Genomic DNA, 24,009 nt, shown 5'->3' with positions numbered 1-24,009 from the left:
AACGTGACTGATCATGTCTTGTCTTGACTAACTGGTGTGTGCCTAGCCTAATCAGTGTGAGTTGCGTCATAAGCAACAATGTGAAGTATTGTGACTAAACGTGTCTGAACTAGTTCTTTCTTCTATTTTATTTCCATACCGACTTTTCTTCCATATCGACGTATGAATCTCGGGATTTCTGCTCAAACTGTTTTTTTGCAAGGCTAATAACTAGTACCAAAAGCTACTTTTAGATACATTTTTTGAAAGTGGACTCGCTTACAATTTTTGCACGTTTTTTTCTCTTTTTTCCTACTTTCTTCTCCAATATTTCCCTTTTCTTCTCCTCTTCTACCTGCCTATTACATTGGAAACCATATTTCAAATTCATTTTATTTCCAGAAAGTACATTTTACAATATATTCCCTGAAAATCACTCCCTCTAATATGAAATAAGTCCCTGTTTAGAGGAGGAGTTGATACAACAATAGACACAATACAAGAAAGAAAAAGTTGACTTTCTACTGCTGTAGTTTACAAGCATAAGCTATCCAAACATATTCACATACAACAATACTAACACATAAAACAATTGAAAGAAATGTAATCTCAAATTCTTAGCCAATAATAATAGAAATAGATTCATTAAACAAAAACTGATCCCTTTATTTTGTCATAGTTCTGGAAACATTGCCGATGTACTCAATGCACTCATTTACACATTTTGAAAACAATAATTTCTACAATATATAATTATTAACATTAATGGATGAGTAGTTGGTTAGGTATTTTTCCTCCTTTCTTTCTTTTCAGCACACCCCGCCATGTAGCCTGTTTTTGTATTTTATTAGCAATTTATTTTTGATTGTGATTTTTCGTGTTTTGATTTATTTTAAGTATATTCTATTGTGCTTATTTAAATAAAATTATTGATTAATTTTGTTTATATTATAGAGATTATATTATGTTTTGTTATTTTATGCAGGCATGTGGTTGTGTGACGACGATGGTGACCTTGAGAAGACGGACGGTATCGACATCGGAGAGGGCGTGAAACCGCCCGGCTATTACGTTCGGCGGCCGACCGGCCTCTTTCCGGCGCCCCTACCGCAGGACTCGGCCGCCTGCGACCGCGCCGTCACGCACTTCTGGTTCCTCGGCGTCTTCCTCGCCAAGGTCCTCCAGGACAATCGCCTTGTCGACCTCCCCCTCTCGCAAGCCTTCCTCAAGCTCATCTGCCAGGGTGACATTCATAACAATATCAACGAACGGTACGTTCCAAAACACGACAAACCTAATTAAAAATAGAAATCCAAGTACCGTTTTTAAAATTATTTACTTGCAACATGTTTCGGCTATATGATGCCATTATCGAGTGATTAGAGATTTATATTTTTACTTTCCTTGCCCTATTACCATAGGTAATAGGTAATTGCTTTCTGAAAAAAAATTACGTACCCCAATTTCTGAATTTCTATACGTTTCAAGGTCCCCTGAGTCCAAAAAACTGGTTTTTGGGTATTGGTCTGTATGTGTGTGTGTGTGTGTGTGTCTGTGTGTGTGTGTGTGTGTATGTATGAGTGTATGTGCGTCTGTGAACACGATATCTCACCTCCCAATTAACGGAATGACTTGAAATTTGGAACTTAAGGTCCTTTCACTATAAGGATCCGACACGAACAATTTCGATCAAATGCAATTCAAGATGGCGGATAAAATGGCGAAAATGTTGTCAAAAACAGGGTTTTTCGTGATTTTATCGCAAACGGCTCCAACGATTTTGATCAAATTCATACCTAAAATAGTCATCGATAAGCTCTATCAACTGCCACAAGTCCCATACCTGTAAAAATTTCAGGAGCTCCGCCCCATCAATGCAGATAGATTCCCAATTATCAGGCTTCAGATACAATTGAAACAAAAAAAAATCAAGTGGAGTAGATTGAGCATGAAAATCTCTACAATTAATGTTCAGTAACATTTTCACCTAAAATTGAAAATAAGCTTTAAATTCGAGAAAATGTGATTATTCAATTGCAAATTATTGTTGATTCTATTAAATCATTCACTATAAAGAGATAGCAGACCTCATGTGTGTCTCCAGCGTTATTGCCCTGTCACCAGCTGGCTCAAATCTTTGAATAGTAGACTTGAGATGCGCGGGAACACTAGCGTCAGGTGATCAATTTTCATAACGGCAAGGAAAGTTGTGTGAGTGCGCCACACCAGATTTTTTACTATAGTTATGTGCTCATGAACTGGATCAGAATTTTCTTGCATTGAGTGTATTGTTGGAATGCTTCACGATAACATCATTTAATTATTATAGTAACTTGAACTATAGATTTAAGTTTTGACTATGGATTTTTTAAAATTGTTTCAGAATTGGATTGCTACCCATGAAGAGTCGCAACCGGTTCGGCCTAGTCGACAACAGCAACTCTGACGCCGATCTGATGATGTCCTCGTTGATATCCGAGGGATCTGAGAAGGAACTCGAATTCGATCCTCCCAAAATATATCCGGAAGAAACAAAACCATGGTACGTCTCCCGTAAATCTATATATATATTATATATAAAAGCGAAATGGCACTCACTCACTGATTGACTGACTGACTCACTCACTCACTCGCAGAACTGAAAATCTACCGGACCAAAAACGTTCAAATTTGGTAGGTATGTTCAGTTGGTCCTTTAGAGGCGCACTAAGAACGGATTTGAAAAACTTTCCGAAGATACGCCCAAAATCCGCGTTTTTATAGCGTTTTTTTGTGCTTTCTCAGCTTTATCGAGAACAAATGAACAGAAATTGTTTAAATTTAGTACAGAAGCTAAGCTAGGGTGTAATAATGTTGTGTTAGAAGGAATTTGAAATAACGCATAAGATACGCCCAAAATCTGCGTTTTTTGTGCTTTCTCAGCTTTATCGAGAACAAATGAACAAAAAATGTTCAAATTTACTACAGAAGCTCTGCTGGGGGGTAATAATGTTGTGTTAGAAGGAATTTGAAATAACGCCAAAGATACGCCCAAAATTAGCGGTTTTCTCAGTTCTTTCATCAAGTAATTGACAGAAGAGATCAGGAAGTACTTTAACTTTCTGATGGAATGAAGCATGCCCAAATGAAAAATGCAGGCGAGCGAAGCGAGCCCGCTGATCTCATTTTTGGACGATCCAGTCGGGGGCGGAGCCCCCTGGCTAGACGGATATGGCGAGCGAAGCGAGCCTGATGGCTAGTTCTTCATATGCTTTAGTTTTGAAAGTAAACTCAGAAATTATAATTGTTATAACTCAGTTGAGGATGTATGGTGTATACATTTTTCAATAATCATAGAATTAATTTTCTTCTTTTGCACATCCAAGCTTTTATGAACTTTATAATGGATTTTCCAATCAAGTAACAACTAAAATAAATTGTTAAAATTTGTTAATCAACGTATAGACTGGGTACCATTTCTCTTATAATATAATGAGTAACTTGTCATATTTGTTTTACATGACTTGTTAATTTTTTTTTCAAGACTGCCTAATGAATAATAGTGATTTAAAAAGGATGTATTTTGACGAAGTCGATGTATTTTTTTGTAAATATGGAATGACTAATAAAATTCTTTTCTATCACCAACAATGAAAAGAGCATATTGAACGATTGTCAGCTGATAGGCTGAGTTGTGCTAAAAAAACCAAACTCCAAAAAGCTCTTTGTGTATCTTTTTCGGATGCAACCAGTTGATTTTGAGAAGATACAAAAAAGCAACTGTTGCTTTTGGAAAGATACATTATTTATTTTTTTATTATTCTAATTTTTACAAAAAAAAACACTGAATGGGAGAGATAAACTAAGGATATTCCTTGTATTAAAGCTTGAAAGATTAAAGCTCCTTGTGTATCTTTACGGATGCAACACGTTGCTTTTGAGAAGATACAAAAGAGCATCTGTTGCTTATGGAAAGATTCATTTAAATAAATGTTCGATGTTTTTGAGATGTTTCTCCCTAGCTGGAGAAAGCTCCCTACACACAGAGATTCTTCATGAATGAGAGAGTTGCAACGTATCACCAACAATGGAAAGAGCATGTTGAATGAATGTCAGCTGATAGGCTGTGTTGTGCTAAAAGAACGTAACTCCAAAATTTTCCTTGGGTATCTTTCCGGATGCAACACGTTGCTTTAAAGAAGATACAAAAGATAATCTGTTGCTTATGGAAAGATACATTAAAACTCCTTATATATGTACCTTTTCTAATGCCACACATTATTTTTGAGAAGATACAAAATAGCATAAATGTTGCTTATGAGAAGATACGTTAAAGCTCCTTATGTATCTTTTCGGATACAACACGTTGCTTTAGAGAAGATACAAAAGAGCATCTGTTGCTTATAGAAAGATACATTAACGCTCCTTGTTTATCTTTTCGGACGCAACACGTTGATTTTGAGAAGATACAAAAGAGCATCTGTTGCTTATAGAAAGATACATTAAAGCTGCTTGTGTATCTATTCGGATGCAACACATTGATTTTGAGAAGATACAGAAGAGCATCTGTTGTTTATGGAAAGATACATTAAAGCTCCTTGTGTATCTTTGCGGATGGAACATATTGCTTTTGAGAAGATACAAAAGAGCATATGTTGCTTATGAGTAGATACAAAAGAGCATATGTTTCTTATGAGAAAATTCAAAAGAGCATCTATTGCTTATGGAAAGATACATCAAAGCTCCTTGAGTATCTTTTCGGATGCATTACATTGCTTTTAGGAAGATACAAAAGAGAATCTGTTGCTTATGGAAAGATACATTGAAACTCCTTATATATGTACCTTTTCTAATGCCACACGTTATTTTTGAGAAGATACAAAATAGCATAAATGTTGCTTATGAGAAGATACAAAAGAGCATAATGTTTCTTATGAGAAAATTCAAAAGAGCATCTGTTGCTTATGGAAAGATACATCAAAGCTCCTTTTGTATATTTTCGGAAGAAACACATTGATTTTGAGAAGATATAAAAAAGCATCTGTTGCTTATGGATGGATACATTTCCAAAAATGTTCTATTGTTTTGAACGGGTAGTATTGTAGTCTAGTGGCGCTCCGCCTATAGTTAAGTCTCAACTCACACTTACGCGACTCAGGCCGAGGAGACTCGACTCTGGTCGAGAGCATGTGTTTTCAAATGGTTACGTCACGGAGACTAGAATCGACTGGACTGAGTGTCACCATTTGGAAACACATGCTCTTGACTAGAGTCGAGTCTCTTCTTGACCTGAGTCGCGTAAGTGTGAGTTGAGCCTAAAGCTACAGGAACCGGAATGCATACATGGATTCCAAGTGAGTAGAATGAATGAATGAATGAATGAATTTTATTTGCCAAAAACAAAATACAAAAAAGCTTTACAAAAAATAAATATAAGTATATGCTACTGCACTTAAACCAAGATACATATATTTATTTAATTAGATATAATAACGAAATGATATCCTTTATAATATAAATAATAGTTTTAAAATGAAGATTCAATTTATGATCACATGCATAAGTACAGTTATAATAAACTTTAACATAGAGTTAATAAACTTTCAATAAAATTTCAATCAATTTAGTAAAGAAGTGTACATTAACAATAAACTCAAATAAAAAAAAATACTTGATGGCTAGCAATAATAATTGGCAATGTTTTTGAATTACCTAACATGTTTTTCTAACTTGAACAAAACCCTGTAATTGTGATTCAATTTACGGGTTTTTCAAGTGAGATGAATGAGTAGTTGAAGATGTTTTGCTTGACGGTTGCAGGTACAGCGGCGTGCTGAGCCCCGAAGACCTGGCCGAGGTAGATCCTGTTCGCGGCAAGTTCCTGCGCGAGCTGCGCGAATTGGCCGCGCACAAGGCGCGCATCGCACAGGACAACACTCTGTCGCCCGAATCGAAGGCACAACACATGCAGAATTTGTCGCTGAACCTGTGCAACGCGAACGCCAACGCCGGCCCTGTTGTCAGACTGGAGGACCTCGCCATCACGTTCACCTACTCGCCCTCGTCGAAAGTGTTTGGCTTCACGTGCACCGATCTTGTGCAGAATGGCGCTGATATCGAGGTCAGTCCAACTAAAACAGCTAATCACCTGTTTAGCATTATAAATTTCCTGGATTACATTTGCACAGTTTTAGTTTAAACTGGATTAAATCTATATCAAGTCTCGTTTGTTATGATGTGGTTCATTTTGGGCTTAAGCCACCGGGTGATTAAACAGGGTAGCCACCTACCGGGAAAACCTTGAATTCCTCAAAATATCGTGAATTCCTCATGAATTTTTCATAAATTTCAATAAATTTAGTAAAGAAGTGTACAGTAACAACAAACTCAAATAAAAAAAAAATACTGATGGCTAGCAATAATAATTGGCAATGTTTTTGAACTACATAACATAAAAACACATAATCTAAAAACATCTATATTCTTGTCATGTCAACAATTTTCAATATATTTGGAAATTCAAATATGCTATTTGCAATTTTTCATGGAAGATCAAACTGAAGATTTCCATAATAAATATCAATAAATGTTTCTTTCCATGGAATTTCCATAATTCTTTACGAATGTATCTTGTTCCTCTGGAAACTCTACCTGGAAAATTTGAAATTTTACTCTAGAAAACCGGGAATTACTCATGACTTTTTTATTTTGAAATGGGTGGCCACCCTGTTAAATTTAGTTTAAGCTTTGACTATGCAAACCGGCTTAAGTGATAAAATAGTTGGGTAAAGACATAGAGAAAAGATAGCATAAGTAGATCCCATGACATAGATCGGTTATGTTCCAATTTTAAAGCATTTTTTGTATACTCAAGCCAATTACTATTGACTACTGTTCATCATTACTGTTTTTGCCGGGTGAAAGTGTTATGCCGCATATACATGTTGGCACAGTCAGCTGGCCCTGCCTATTGTAAACGCAAATTGGAGAGGCTGGTGATGGTGGCTCCATCTATGAGTGAAATTGGTAAATTTCAAGCAGTAAAAAAGTTCGTCTGCTTCGTGTTTGTTTACATCTAAAATGTCATCATAACTTGACCTCTCAGTCATACATTTTATTCTAACTGAATAATTTGGAATGTACATCAACATTTCAAGCACCAATTCAAGCCTTCACTAAACCGTTGTAGTTGAACAAGTGACGAATATCTGTTTGATTTTCTCTAAAACATAAATAAAACCTGATTTTAAAGTTGTCATATTATTGACACATCTCCAATATTTACAATAACATATGCAATTAAAAGCTTGAAATTTGCCAATTTCACTCAGAGATGGTGCCACCATCACCCGCCTTACCAATTTGCGTTTACTATAGTAAAGTGCAATTTCTCACGAAGGGCAATGTTGTCCAGAGTTGGCAAACCACCCTTCCACACATTGGCCTTCATTGGGCAAACATGTAGAGAAGAACGGCACAGTATCACATACTGTGATAAGAACGGCATAACAGCGTCACATAGCTGACCTTTTGTTGTCTGGTGAGTATTGACATGGGTTGACAGTTATTGTTTTCCATTCCACCGGCGTTGAAGTAGGGATATTGTTCTCCCTCGACCTCATTCCATGTCCCCATTGAGTTGGGCTTTACCCAAATAGTGTAATCAAGTCTATTTATTTTTCGATTGTTTTAATAATTGAATAAATCTCTGCTACATTCAACACCTAATTATGTTCTGCACCTGGAACTTGGTATTGAGCCTAAGTTTCTGTTCGTTTTAAAATTACATGTGGAGTATGTGTTGAGAGTTATGAGACTATCCAAGGGAAGACTGCCTAGAGAGTTAGCAGAAAAGGTAAAAAAGGAGAGTTGAATGGGTAAGGAGAGCTAATGAAGCAGAATTTCATCCACTGTATAGACAGTTGGAACGGGGGAGTGATGTCAAATCTTATCTAAACTCGGGCTACGATAGATAAAATCTGGTGTCGCGCACTCACAACTTTCCTTGCCATTATGAAAATTGATCACCTGACGCTAGTATTCCCGCGCATCTCAAGTCTACTATTCAAAGAACTGAGCCAGCTGGTGACAGGATAATAACGCTGGATAAACACGAGATCTGCTATCTCTTCTCAGTGAATGATCTAATCAACAGTTTGCAATTGAATAATCACATTTTCTCATATTTCAAGCTTATTTTCAATTTTAGGTGAAAATGTTACTTGACATTAATATTGTAGAGATTTTCATGCTCAATCTTTTACACTCAAAATTTTTCGTCCAAATTGTATCTGAGATCTGATAATTAGAAATCTAAAATCAAACTTTGCATAGATGGGATGGAGCTCCGGGAATTTTTACAGATATGGGACTTGCGGTAGTTGATATAGCTTATCAATGACTATTTTAGGTATAAATTTGGTCAAAATCGTTGGAGCCATTCACGAGAAAATCGCGAAAAACCCTGTTTTTGACTACATTTTCGCCATTTTAGCCGCCATATTGAATTGTATTTGATCGAAATTGTTCGTGTCGGATCCTTATAGTGTACGGATCTTAAGTTCCAAATTTCAAGTCATTCCGTTCATTGGGAGATGGGATATCGTGTACACAGACGCACATACACTCATATATATATACACACACACACACACACACACACACACACACACACACACACACACACACACACACACACACACACAACACACACTCACACACATACAGACTCAGGGGACCTTGAAACGTATAGAAATTGAGAAATTTGGGTACCTTAATTTTTTTTCGGAAAGCAATACTTTCCTTACCTATGGTAATAGGGCAAGGAAAGTAAAAAGATAAGTTTGATTCTTAATCCCAGAGGTTCACTCTTCTATCTCAACTTTGCTATTGGTGCTATTTTGGTTTCATTCCAATTACTTTCTTGTTTATCTATCACATTATGTGCAAATACTTGACATACTACTTTACTACTATACTTGATAGTATTTGGGCTCATGCCCAAAACTATCCCATTTTCAATTTATACTGCACTGTGCGAATCAAAATGTAGGTTATGTCACTAGCACTTTTCTAAAAATAATTCCCACTCATCAAAGCTCAGAAAAACGAGCAAATTTTGAATTTAATTGCCATTTTTTAATTGTTTTAACATGTTTTAGGTGAGCCTGGACAATGTGGAAGAGTACATAGACAGCACGACCAAGTTCTGCGTGGACAAGGGTTTGGCGCGGCAGATGGAGGCGTTCGAGGCGGGCTTCAGCCGCGTGTTTCCGCTCAGCAAGCTGCGCGCGTTCACGCCGACAGAGGTGCGCGTCATGATCTGCGGCGACCAGAATCCGCAGTGGACCCGCGACGATCTCCTCAGCTACACTGAGCCGAAGCTCGGCTACACGCGTGATAGGTGAGCTACATCTCTCAAGCTACAATTCCTAAGCGACGGCAGTAGCCGTGGGGCTTACTGCTGTAATCTTTTTGTATTTTAATGTAGTCTATTACTGTATAATATCGGGACACCGAGCTTCGCTCTGGAGTACAAAAGCATAGTTTATATTTATTTACTTATTTATTTATTTATTTATTTATTTATTTATTTATTTATTTATTTATTATTTATTTATTTATTTATTTATTTATTTATTTATTTATTTATTTATTTATTTATTTATTTATTTATTTATTTATTTATTTATTTATTTATTGATGCATTGAACACAATTCGTTAAAATGATTGGGAAAGGACCAACAGGCTCAGCCCAAAACTTTTTTCCCCCGAATTTGCATAGAAATTTTCGTGAGATCAGCCGATTGATTGCAATAGTTCAACAGCTGAACATAATTTTGTCTCACTCCCACACAGGCACTCGCATCTTCCGTTATCGACAGACGACGAAATTATCAGCGAGTTTTCCCAGGAATGAGTTCATGTGCAATCGAATGTTTATATCAAGAACCTTCTATATTGAAAATTTCATCAAAATCTTTAGAGCCGTTTTCGAGATCCGTTGGACATACATAAATACATAAATAAATAGATAAATAAATACAGAATATAATAGGACTATTGTAGTCTATATTTTGTCGACTGCAGGCGTTAATACGGCTGTATCCGCGCGGCTAGAACATAGTGTAACCAACCCTATTTGAGTAATCTCAAATAAGACTGCCTAACAAGTAGGAAGCAATGCTGGTCATGAGGGCCAGTGAATATTTTGGCAATCCTGGTTGAAATAAAATTTAAGCCAAGTCCGATTGAATCTTATATTTTCAAAATTAAAATCAATTTCATTTCTGAAGTTACAAAATAACAAGTCTACAAGTTTTGATTATTAAATCTATGTTAGTAACCCGGTAGGCCTACAACTGAAGCTTCAGTGTAATGTGGAATCGTAGATAAGCGACGATTATCGAAGTTTGAAACTCATAAAATTCGATGGACTTGGTTGAATTAGAAGCCGAATTGTAAAACAAGTGTTCTGCTTACCCCACTTCGAATTGTAAATGGAAATTTAACTTTCATACTGTACTTGAATTCCAAAATTTGGTTGAATTTGCTTGAGTTTATGGAAAATGTTTAGTCTCCTTCATCCTGTATTATCCTGGTATTATATTTGTCCGGTCATTCAAAATTAATGGTAAAATAAAAAAAACCCAACTGGGGTTATTCAAATATAAAATTCAATCAGGCATTGTAGATTTACATTTATGCTACTTTAGCATAATTTAAAAGAAAAATTTTGTAGTAAAATTTAGATATTTCATTATTCAAATTACATGCTACATTTTGAGATGCCACAGCTAGGCCTTTTAGAACAAGAAAAAAAAGAAATCCCTGGCTGGCCAACCGACAAAGCTTCGTCCAGTTGTACCAATCCAACAAATCAAAATTATTAACTAGAAATTTTAATAAATGGATATTCAAAGTTATGTCCAAATAAGGAGAAAATAAAATAAATAAAATAAAATTAAGTAATTAATAAATTTTTGGTACAATAGCCACATCTAATACAAGGCCCCGGCCTACGATATTGCAGCATCGCAGCGTAGGCCTAGAATCCTAATACATGATTGGTGAAAAATATTTTTAAAAATACTAGCTGATCTTTTTCACCAATCATGTATTAGATTCTAGGCCTACTCTGCGACGTTGCAATATCGTAGGCCGGGGCCTTGTATTAGAGGTGGCTATGGCTAGAATAGTAGCTTAGGAATTGGTCCTTAGGCATCTCCGAAAGTGTCCACATTTTATTTAACATTAATTTTTTGTTGTTGTGATTATGTTGATAAAGCTTGGGAAGAAGGAAAGTAGCACAATTCCTAAGCGAAGATTCTAACCGCGTGACTAACAGCTCTATTATTGTACTATATTAGTGCAGTTTATAGTCAACTACAGCCGTTAATACAGCTGTATCCGCGCGACTAGAATCGTCACTCAGGAATTTGACCTTATGAAGCATCTCTAAAAGTGTCCATAATTTCTTCAACAAGTTTTTTCTTTCAAATTTCTTTGACATTGTTCAAGAAGATTGGAGGAAGGCCAGCTTAGAAGGAAAGTTTCAAGAGAATCTTCATTAGATTGAAGAGAATTTAATGCCCTACAACCTCACGATTAGTATTTATTTTTGGATGCATTGTTGGTGGGTCATAAGCCCTGGAAGTGCAAAAACTTGGATGAAAAACGGGGTTTTCAAAAATTTCACACTTTCTAGAGTGGATATATTGCTTACTCACTTCTTACTTCCAGTACTTCGTGTCTTCAACACGGTTCAAGGATCGGGGAATTAGCTATTCGTCCATATATTGTAAACTATTGAATATATCACAAAACTTGTAGGAAATTCATCAGACTTGATTTTTGTGTGGTAAGTCACACGATTAGTCAATTGCAATTTCATTTATTGCCAATTAGAATATTCAAAACATATTACAAAATCTTTATAATATGACATATCATTAAAAATATAAATAAATAAACATAATTACTGATACATATACTTGAATAAAATTAAAATAAAATATAAAATCTAGGTATCACCAGCAAAAAGAAAATCTTTGCCCGCTTGTGAGAGTTGCAAAACAGTAAAAGAAAAAAATAATATTTCGAAATAATGCAGAAAGTTGAAGTTAAATTTAATACTAATTACAAAATTTTATAACAGCAGAATCATAAAAAATCAAACAAATATCATGCAGAGAAAAGACTATAAAATGAAAATAGAATAATCTAAATTAAATTGCTATATCTAAGGTAAAGAAATATTCCCTCTTAATCCACTCATTGACGCTCTTTTTACTAATTTTGAAATCCAAGTCAAAAGGTATTGCATTGATCAGTTTACTGCTTGTGTAAATTAGCTGTCTTCTGATCAATGAAAGTTTAGTAGGATGAACTTGAAATTCCTCTGTTATACCCGGCCTGAAATGATAAGTCAAGACAAGACTAGTTACGTTCAGTCACAATACTTCACATTGCTGCTTATGACGCAACACTCACTGATTAGTCATTGCAATTAGACATGACTACATAAGCAACTATGTGAAGTATTGTGTGACTAAACGTGACTAGTCTTGTCTTGACTAATCGGTGTGTGACCAGTATTGTGACTAAACGTGACTAGTCTTGTCTTGACTAATCGGTGTGTGACCAGTATTGTGACTAAACGTGACTAGTCTTGTCTTGATTGATCGGTGTGTGACCAGCCTTAAGGTCTCTTCACACTTAGCTACGCTACACATAAATACGTTTTCTCAATCTTAAATCCAAGTTACGAATCTGTCCCGTTCACTTCAGCGTAGTGTTGCTTTCAATATTGTGACTTCAATATTGTGTCTTCCGAAGACGTATTTTAGCGTAACGTAGTTAAGTGTGAAGATTGATTGATTCATTTATCACATGCCATGATGAAGAAGGAATAAGATTGTTGAAACAAATTAATTTTTCATTTATTTCATTTATTTGCAATACAAATGAGACTAATGTTATAAAATTGGTAGATAAAATAATAAGGTAGTCCTTGTGCTATTTTTCTTCCAAATTTGTAGGTGACACAGTACAAGATGAGGTTAGAATTTCACGTGTACAATTTTCACAAAATTCTAGTCAAAAATAAACATGAAAACTATAAATTTTGAATTTAGATGGCTTGAATTAATAAATTGATTAGAAATATTCCACTCAATTACCACTTGTAACGAATACTATTGAGTTATTTAAGAAAATTTGGAACCATTGAAGAAACGCAATCTTGTAAACACTAAAGCTCAGCTGGAATATGAATATGAATGAAGAATAATAATAAAATAAGTGAAAGCAAGTTATGATGAAGAGTACTGAAGGGGACAGGGAGAAGAGATGAAGAAGAAAAGGAAAACATATATGTTAAAAAGAAACCACAAATAAAGCACAATTACTTTTAAGTGGCGTTGAACGATCTGACAGTGAAACTGCACTTCAGCGGACCTCAAAAAGCCTACTGAATTCACATCCGTACTTGAAGAATTGTGTGCAAATAAGTAATACTGAATTTGTCAATTAGTCAATAGATGACTAAACAGTCTTCTCTTGAACATGGAGAGACCTTAAAGCACATGGGTTAAGGATGAGGAAGACTTTTGATATGTTCAAATGCTGAATAGATTTAAATTTGAAAACAAAGCTGCAATTCAAATGCAGTTTGCAAAGAAAGCTGTTTTCTGTATTCTTTCAGAATACAGCTGTTTTCTGTCAATTACAAGACTGAGTGCCGGTTGCACAACAGCCGGTTAAATTTTAACCGAGATTAAATCCACGAGAACCAATCGGAGAAGCCGTCTTTTCAAAAACTCCTCTGACTGGTTCTCGTGAAATTAATGACGGTTAAAATTTAACCGGCTCTTGTGCAACCGCGGGCCTTAACGTATTTCGGACTATGTGTGACCTTATCTAAATTTTGGAGAAGAATAGCACAAGGTTACCTTATTTTTTCTCTGCCTGTCATTTTTACTTTCATTGCCCTATTACCATAGGTAAGAAAAGTATTGCTTTCCGAAAAAAAATTAAGGTACCCCAATTTCTAAATTTCTATACGTTTCAAGGTCCCCTGAGTCCAAAAAAGTGGTTTTTGGGTATTGGTCTGTGTGTGTGTGTGTGTGTGTGTGTTTGTGTGTGTGAGTGTATGTGCGAACGGAATGACTTGAAATTTGGAACGTAAAAGTCCTTACACTATAAGGATCCGACACGAACAATTTCGAACAAATCCAATTCAAGATGGCGGCTAAAATGGCAAAAATGTTGTCAAAAACAGGGTTTTTCGCGATTTTCTCAAAAACGGCTCCAACGATTTTGATCAAATTTATACTTCAAATAGTCATTGATAAGCTCTATCAACTGCCACAAGTCTCATATCTGTAAAAATTCCAGGAGCACTGCACCATCTATGCAAAGTTAGATTTTAGATTCTTAATTATCAGGCTTCAGATACAATTTAAACAAAAAATTTCAAGTGGAAAAGATTGAGCATAAAAATCTCTACTATTAATGTTCAGTAGCATTTTCACCTAGAATTGAAAATAAGCTCGAAATTGGAGAAAATAAGATTATTCAATTGCAAACTGTTGGCAACTGTTGATTCTATTAAATCATTCACTATGAAGAGATAATAGCAGACTTCGTGTGTCTGCAGCACTATTGTCCTGTCTCCAGCTGGCTCAGATCTTAGAAAAGTAGACTTGAGATGCGCGGGAACACTAGCGTCAGTTGATCAATTTTCATAACGGCAAGGAAAGTTGTGTGAGTGCTCCACACTTGATTTTTGATGATGTACTTGTTGTATGAATCAATAAAGAATTGCTTCGAAAATTTGCAAACAAAACTGCTAAGTCAAAAATTGTGTTTATTCTATGTCACCAACTATATAATGTTTATTATTTGCAGCCCCGGCTTCCTACGCTTCGTGAACGTTCTGGTTAAGATGACCGCCGACGAACGGAAGGCGTTCCTGCAGTTCACCACCGGATGTTCGTCACTTCCGCCCGGCGGCCTGGCCAACCTCTACCCGCGTCTCACCATTGTCCGCAAAGTGGACGCCGGAGAAGGGAGCTATCCTTCCGTTAACACCTGCGTGCACTACCTCAAACTACCTGACTATCCAACCGAGGAAATCCTTAGAGACAGACTGCTCACCGCCACTCGCGAGAAGGGATTCCACCTCAACTAGATACACTAACTGCTGCGTTGCTTCTATAATCGTTGCTTTCAACAGCCCCCGATAAATTCGAATCTGTTTCTCAACACAAGGTGATGCTGTTGTATTTAGAATTCTCAAATTGTTTAACTGGTGCCTAAGTTACTTTTATCATCGTTACGTTCAACAGCCCCCCGATAAATTTGAATCTGTTTATGAAATTGGAGTACATCGGTGCTTGAAAAACACATGGTTGTATTTCGAATTGTTTAACTGGACTACATTCGGTGTATTGAAAAACACAAGGTTTTTTTGTATGAAGTGTATTGATGTAACAAATACAAAGTTGTATTTCGAATTTTTTCTCAAATTCTTTAACTAGAGTACATTCATAGTGATGCATTGAAAGAACACTGAGGCCCGGTTGCTCAACAGACGGTTAGATTTTAACCGTCATTAATTTCTCGAGAACCAATCAGAGAAGCCATCTTTTCAAAAACGCCTTCTCTGATTGGTTCTCGTGGAATTAATCACGTTTAAAATTTAACCGGCTGTTGTGCAACCGGCACTAAGTGGATGTACTTCGAGGTGTCCGTATAATAAAGATCATTTCTAAATTCAAATACCTTTCCAAACTTTATACAAGGTTTTGTACTTTGGGATGCACCGTATAATGAAGATTATTTGTAAATTCAAATACCTTTCCAGACTTTAACTCCGGGGTGTACCGTAATACTTTTGAAACACCTTCCAAACATTATATTCATTCAACGTGAATAAATATCATTTGTAAATTTCAATAAGCAGTCAGTTTGTTCTGTTATATCATTTACAACTGGAAAAATCTTTCCTTGGATAAAGATCACTTGTAAATTACGAAACCTGCACACAATTTGTTTGTTCTGATATTCAATACTGGAGTACTTGTAGAGGGCCTCATTTTTAGTTATTTGAATACATCGTGGATATACTGTTGAAGCAACATCCCAGCTTTGTTGCATTATGATTTGTAAATTCACGAATAAAGGTGTAAATTGTAAAAGCTTCCAAACCTTTGTAAAAGCAGTACACTCATGTGTGGTGAATCTCTAATATTGCTGCATTATGATTTGTAAATTTTATGTCTTCATTCAACGTGAAAAAAGATGATTTGTTATTAAGTTTTTCACACTTACTTGAACCATGTTGGGGGTTGAAAGTTTGTCGTGGGGATTTTATTTTATTTTAGACAGGCGAGTTTTGTTTACAGCTAATAGACATGTGAAAGCTGGCATTTTTTCGAGATGGAAATATTTGGTTTATGTTTAGTAAAACAGACTATTGCAGCTGCAGCTTATTTACATTTTAAGACGTTTTGTTTTAGAAAAATATCTCTTTGGTGTTATAAACTTATTTAATACAAATGTCTACGCATAAAACTTATTCGGATTTGTTCTGAATGGAATTTGAGAACGTGAAGTGGAAACACAGTATAACATGGTTTATTAGTCTTATTGAATTCTTGAAGGAACTCTATGAAATAATAAAAGCTTTTAAAACAAAACAATAGGAAATGTACTACATCCTGGCTGTTGAAGATTAAAAATTATTCATATTATTATATTAGATGTAAAATATTATAGTAACTGTGGAGATGGTAAATATTCCACTTTGATTAAATTTTCAGGGATGTAAATACTTACTCGTACCAAGGAAGCTGTCAGTTATTCTCTAAACTATTGTGATTAAATATTTACCACGTATGCCACTCCATATTTTACTGTAATGAACTTAGTGAGGATTAAAAAATAGAATGTGATCTACTTAAATCTATTAAAAAAAGAGTCCTATTATATATTAATGAAGATATTGAAATATAATGTTTAGTTTTATGTATTATGTGCATAATATGGCAAAGAAAAATAAATTGGAAACTGTCCGAGATATGGGAAATGTTCTTTTTACCCTTCTATGAACTCAGCTTCATAAAATATGTTCTTTGAATTTTTCGATTTTCATTACATTTTGATTATTTTCTATGGCATTTATAGACCTTGGTATTGATTTCGGAGGTCAATTGAAAGATTTTTCCAAGTCCACCTATTAAGGCTGTGCAAAGGCTAAAAATAAACTTTTTACTCGTGATATTTTTCAAAGTTTTTAGATTTGTATATCAATCATCAAGCTATCAAAATGAAAAAGTTTTCTCAGGAAAACATTTTTTTCTGATCATTACTTTTTGAGATATGAGCGCTTAAAGTTTAAGTTTTTGGGACAGAACATTTTAAATTCGGTAAGTGATAAATCCATGAGATTTAGAGGATAGATTCTTCATGGTATTGTTGATCTAGTAAAACAAAAATTGTCTGAAAATATCAATTTTTAAGATAGTTATTCAATTCACTAAAAATAACCAAAAATAAATTTTACTTGTTATTTTTGGTAAATTAAATAACTTTTCCAAAAATTGATATTTTCAGAAAATTTTTGTTTTACTAGAACAACAACACCATCTTCTAAATCTCATGGATTTATATCGTACCGAATTTGAAATGTTCTGTCCCAAAAATTCAAACTTCAGTCGCTCATATCTCGAAAAGTAATGATCGGAAAAAAATGTTTTCCTGAGAAAACTTTTTCATTCAGATAGCTTGATGATATACAAATCGAAAAAAATTAGAAAAATATCACCAGTAGAAAGTTTATTTTTAGCCTTTGTACAGCCTTAACTATTCATCAATTAACTATGATTTCTCTGGATTGCATTAATATTATAAAAAATATAATTATATTAAATTCTCATAGGATTATCTACTTTGAAGCCTCATTTTAATTATTTAGGGAACATGGTGGAGCGGTGAAGGTAGCTTCAAGCTTGAGAGTGTTGAATGTAATGCATGTGCATTATATTCACACATACTGGAGTCTTTAGGACGTAATCCTAAAAAAAAAAAAAAAAAAATTTAAATGGTTCGATACATAGGCCTACTAGCTCTACCAGAGGGCGCCTCCATCCCATTACATGCACCATGGTCTATAAATACAGGTCATGACACTCGTGTTCCTTATGGAGCGGCCATTTTATGGGGTCTTTATGGCGGTACATTTGAAAATCAAATCTAATTCAAATTGCTCTAACAAAATTATGCATCTTAAATACAATATACCAGTTCAGATAATATGTGAATTCTGGTTTTCAATTCTTTAATCTCATGAAATTTCAATGATAAATGCTTAAATTATTCATTTATTATTAAACATTTTTCTTTTGTAACCTAAGGATTATTATTCATAAGGAATTGGGACAAGACAGAAATATGCAAGGCCAACAGCAAAAAGAGTTTAAAGTACACGATCGATTAAATCTAAAAATCAACAATTCAGTTTCTAGTATTCTGCTATATACTATAATTCTGTAGGAAGAATTATTTTCACAATTCCAATTACTAATAACACATCATAGTTATCTTCAATCTACAATGATAACAGGTAAAAATGAATTTGAAAATTGGTGAACTAGAACCCTACAAAATGGCGATTTTGCTATGCATCACGGGATTGTGTCATGACCTGTATTTAAAGACCTTGACATACACAAGGTATATAGAAAGATATCTAATAGATATCTACCATAAGATCACAAAGTTTGAGCGATTTTCATTTTTCACAAAAAATTGATTGGTAGCATGGACTAAGCATCGTGAACCACACTGAGACAAGAAGTATCTCACATTTAGCTATTTAGCTGAAATTTGGTCATACCTCCTGAACGGTAAGAAATTTTGCAAATATGATTCCAGATTCGTGTTTCTCGCATCAAAGACCATAAGATCGCAAAGTTTGAGTGATTTTCATTTTTTACAAAAAATTGATTAGAAACATGGACTAACCATCGTGAACCACACTGAGATGCGAGAAACATGAATCATATTTGCAAAATTTCCAAATTTCAGCTAAATCTGAGATACTTTTTGTCTCAAGTGTGATTCACGATGGTTAGTCTATGATTTTCATCAATTTTTTGTGAGAAATAAAAATCGATCAAACTCCGTGATTTCTTGGTCTTTGATGCGAGAAACACGAATCTGGAATCATATTTGCAAAATTCCTTACCGTTCAGGAGATATATTATGACCAAATTTCAGCCAAATCTGAGATATTTCTTGTCTCAAGTGTGGTTCACGATGGTCCATGCTACCAATCTATTTTTTGTTTATTTTTCACAAAAAAATTATGAAAATCATCGTGAACCACACCGAGACTAAAAGTATCTCAGATTTGGCTGAAATTCGGTCATATCTCCTGAACGGTAAGGAATTTAAAAATATGATACCAGATTCGTATTTCTCGCATCAAAGAGTATTATATGGTCAGGTGGATTGAGCGATTTTTTTCACAGAAAACTGAGAAAAACCATGGTGCGTTTTGAAACTGTAAAAACATCATCTCAGATTGACTGAAATTTGCACCATAGGTGATGCTCTACCTGAGAAATGTCAGAGCAAAATTTGGCACCCCGAGCTACTATATAAGGTGACTTATGCAGCTTAAAACATTGAATTTGCATATTTTGAAACGGCTATATTCAATGAACGGTATGGAATTTTGCAAATCGAATCCCGGATTCGTGTTTCTCGCATCAAAGTGCATAACATCAAAAAGTTTGACTGTTTTTCTGACAAAAGAATAAGAATAACCATGGATTTCATGAAAAATGCAAATCTCTCAGATTTGATTTATATTCTGGATAAGGATAGAGGTTGACCAAACAAGTGTCGTGCTATAATATGAGACGTTTCGCTACAATACAGGGTGAGTTATTCACTGAAACATAAAATCTTCCCTCCACTCTGAGATCAGAGAAATCACTCATCTTCAAATGCTTATAACTCAAGAATAGGAGTGAATTTGGCCAATGTGATGACATATTATTGTTCTTCTCGTCTAGTACTATCATTCCTGAGAGTTTGAGCGAATTGAAATATTGACATTTTTTGCAAAAATCATGATTTCATAAAAAATGCAAATCTCCCAGATTTGATTTATATTCTGGATAAGGATAGAGGTTGACCTAACAAGTGTTGTGCTATAATATGAGACGTTTCGCTACAATACAGAGTGAGTTATTCACTGAAACATAACATCTTTACTCCACTCTCAGATCAGAGAAATCACTCATCTTCAAATGCTTATAACTCAAGAATAGGAGTGAATTTGGCCAATGTGATGACACATTATTGTTCCTCACGTCAAGTACTATCATTCCTCAGAGTTTGAGCGAATTGAAATATTGACATTTTTTGCAAAAATCATGATTTCATAAAAAATGCAAATCTCCCAGATTTGATTGATTGATTTTCTGGTTATGGATAGAGGTTGACCTAACAATACATTTTTTTCAAATATAGGGTGATACAGATTAGAGATAGTACTGTGATTGAAACACTCCATCAGTTATTGAACAATTTATTACAATAATTTACAGAAACTACAGAAAATTATTATAAAAAAATATAAATTGTACCCTAATTCCTCAGTGTCTTATATTTACATACTCTTCGGTTTATCTATGATTTACAACCTGTAATTATGTAACTCCTTCTGATTCAAGATAAATTAATCATTATTTTGAAATTTCAATAACTTCATTCAATAGTTTCCAACTCGAAACTTTTGAAAACTAGCTTGTTGAGAAGATTTAATCATAATACAGTATCACTCTTATTTTCTTGTAAAGCCAGTGGAAAGTTTTGGTGATTCATTCTATCATGATAAATCATGTTTCAAAAAGGTTATTGTTATGATTGAGTAATGAAAGTAAAGGATGACCTTATCACCTTATCGTGACATTTTTTCCGAAATGGAAGTTCACAATCTTTAATGAATTCATTTGCTACCCTGAACAGAATCACTCCAGGTCACTTTATATCCAAATCGAAAAACAGTGAAATGTTTTCAAAAGCCTGATGCACATCCTTGAATTGGACAGGCTCTCAAGTGCATGAATAGGTACCGTATTGAAATAATGAAATAAAAATTATCCTGCACCCTTTTATTATTATTTTTTATTATTTATTTATTTATAGCTTTCACAAAGAAGCACTGTTTGGGAGTAAAAAACTAAGGATACTCCTTGTACTATTTTCCTCCCAAATTTAGACAAAAATTTTCATTCCATTCTATCAATGTTAGTAGCCCCATAAGGCAAAGTGCATAGGTATTGAAGTACATCGCCCCAAATTCTGTTCTCTATTATTCTGGACTAGCAGGTAACCCGTGCTCCGCAAGGGTCTAATTAAAAACTTGACAAACTGAAAACTTGACGTACTGAAATCTTGAAGAATTCAAGATAGGCTTAGAACCAACCGCAGAAAATTAATACCCAATATTTCAAGTTAATCAGTCCAGTAGTTCAGACGTGATGATGCGTACGTCATTTGTGAATTTCCTATCCCATAAGCCAGTTCTTTCCTTTTCAACTAATTGAGGCATTGTGAATAAAGGCTGCTTACATACAGAGACCAACTGAGTGATATCTACGCGATGGAAACTGTAGCAACTTCTTAAGTCTTGATTTAATAATTTAACGTGAAACTTTGGAGTTGCTTTAGTTTCCGCCGCATCGCTATCACCCAGTTGCTCCCTGTGTGTAACTAGCCTTTAGAACCTTTGTTTTACTGCTATCTCTTCTCCTACCCATTGACCATCTCTTTTTAATAATAGTTATACCCGTCTAAAAACATCCTTAAAATTATTTCATTTCAAAATGCTTTCAAGCCTAAACAATCCATTTTAATAAGATGTAACTTATTGCAAACTGATGAATCGTTTCGTCCATGATTGTAAATCCTGTATCATACTTGTGCTAAAAATTTCTCAATTTGCAATTATATTAATATTATAATCTGAACAGTTTTTGTCAACATCGATAGTAAAATCACAACTATATAATACAATTACACAAATATTATTTCATCGTTAATATTATTTACAAATTAAAAGTGTATTTACAATTCTCGGGTTTTCATGTTTGCCACTTCCTTTATACATTCTAATTCATCTATATAATTCCTTCTACATTGGAATATGTAACATTAATTTTCTATATAGTACTTATTTACATGGAAGCACTACAATCTAATTGTTTTTAATTGTAGAACAGTCAGTGATTTTCACTTATTTATTTTGGGGAGCAGGTCCCCAAGAAACAAATCATAGATCAAGATTAGATGTCTCTCACTGTATGAACTGAAAATTTCCATATTTTTCTGTTCAAAATCATAAAAATCCTATAAATTTTTGTTTTTATTTGATAACTATTTGAATCAATGCAATGACTAAGTAGAATAGCCAAAGGAATAAATTATTTTCTTCGAGTTTCATTCTCAATAAATTGTTGGATAATAATTTTTGTAATTGAAATCGTAACTAACTATAAGGAGACAACCCAACAAATTTGTCAGTTCTGAACAACTTTTCAGTTTTACAGTCATGGAATAAATTAGTGCCTAAAATTGTTCCTGTAAACAATATTGTATAAATATTGCTTTTTTAAGCAGCCTGCACACAGGGACAATAGTAGCTTCCACTAGCTGACTCGGGAACGCGGAATCGAAAATGTCTGAAACTCAAATGTAGATGTATTTTCAATTCCATGCTCCCATGACAGCTAGTGGACGCTACTATTGTCCCTATGTGTAGTATGCCTAAGTGATTGAGTACAAATCTTGAAAAAAAGAAAGAAATGTTCATACAGAACTGCAGTTGTTGTGTTGCGATTAAATTTCTCACCTTAACAGAATATTACTCAACCTGATATTAAAAATATCGAATAATAGTAGTTAGGTTTAGTTGAATATGTGTTTCATTATTATTACATTTCAGGCACCTGTCTAGTTTCATGTATTACGATGAAATCAATGAGCGAAATAGGTCAACGAAATTAAGAAACAAGGTTAACAGTGTTGTAATATATAATATAAATCACAATAAACAAATGAAATACCAACTTATAGTTAGTTTCGTCAAGACCTTATAAACAGATCGTATGTGATGTTTATTGTAATGTGGATGTTTATTATTTTTCCAATAATACAGACAAAGGATAGGAAAATCAGTCAAAGAAAATGGGATTGGAATGGCTTATTCGTAAAATCTTGGTTGCTTGATACTTACAACAAAAATAGAAGTAAGAAATACATAATTCGGAAGGTATGAAATTTAAACAATGTGTTAAGACTAGAAAATAGAAACAAGATAAAAAATAGTGAAACAAATTGTCATGGATTAAATATGTGGTAGCATAGATTACTTCAAACAGAATAAAAATCTGTTCATGGTAACAAATTGAGACTACAGTATTGAGCCCTATCACTATGCTGACGTCATGGATCAGCTTTTTCCAATGACGCAACACAGACCGGCTTTGTGTCCATTTGGCATTTCTTACATTTCCTTATACAATTTCATAAAGTGCAGTTAGGAACTAACAGATTTATTGAACTACTAGGGTTGGTCCATATAAATTATAAGTACAAATTCAAAACAAGATCATTGGAAGGAATAAAATATCAGCTCAATCAATAAAAATGTGCTCGAAAACTATGATAATGAAATGACAACTATCCGTAAGTTTTCGGAAACAACTTATTCCTTCACCCTTCATTTTTGCAGATTGTGACAGCATAATTTTCTGTTATGAAATAGCTATTCGCTAGTGAAATTACCATTGTTCCGATATTCACTCTATTACTCGTATTTACATAGAAATTAAAAATCAATGTACCCTGTTTTCAACTTAATTCTATTTCAACATCTCTGTTCCGTTATATGGAAGGATGATAATATGGATTGCTGTAAAATGAAAGTATATTATGCAGAATATTCTTCAGATAATTCATCAGAGTTTTCC

At 34.3% G+C, this 24,009-nt stretch overlaps 1 protein-coding gene across 1 annotated transcript in view; it reads left to right on the top strand.

Annotated features, from left to right (window-relative positions):
• The window catches only part of LOC111059631 (E3 ubiquitin-protein ligase HECTD1-like), a 160,680-nt gene extending 143,640 nt beyond the window's left edge, over nt 1-17,040 (top strand). Inside the window, 5 exon segments of the mRNA XM_039429229.1 lie at nt 965-1,250; nt 2,363-2,521; nt 5,779-6,079; nt 9,120-9,361; nt 14,870-17,040. Of these exon segments, the coding sequence (XP_039285163.1) occupies nt 965-1,250; nt 2,363-2,521; nt 5,779-6,079; nt 9,120-9,361; nt 14,870-15,152 (1,271 nt within the window). The 3' untranslated portion in view covers nt 15,153-17,040.
• Nucleotides 17,041-24,009: the final 6,969 nt, after the last annotated feature.

The sequence above is a fragment of the Nilaparvata lugens genome, chromosome 5 (assembly GCF_014356525.2).
Source record: "Nilaparvata lugens isolate BPH chromosome 5, ASM1435652v1, whole genome shotgun sequence".
Classification (NCBI taxonomy): domain Eukaryota; kingdom Metazoa; phylum Arthropoda; class Insecta; order Hemiptera; family Delphacidae; genus Nilaparvata; species Nilaparvata lugens.
The sequence above is the reverse complement of the archived record's forward strand: the minus strand, read 5'-3'. Positions and strand labels throughout refer to the sequence as shown.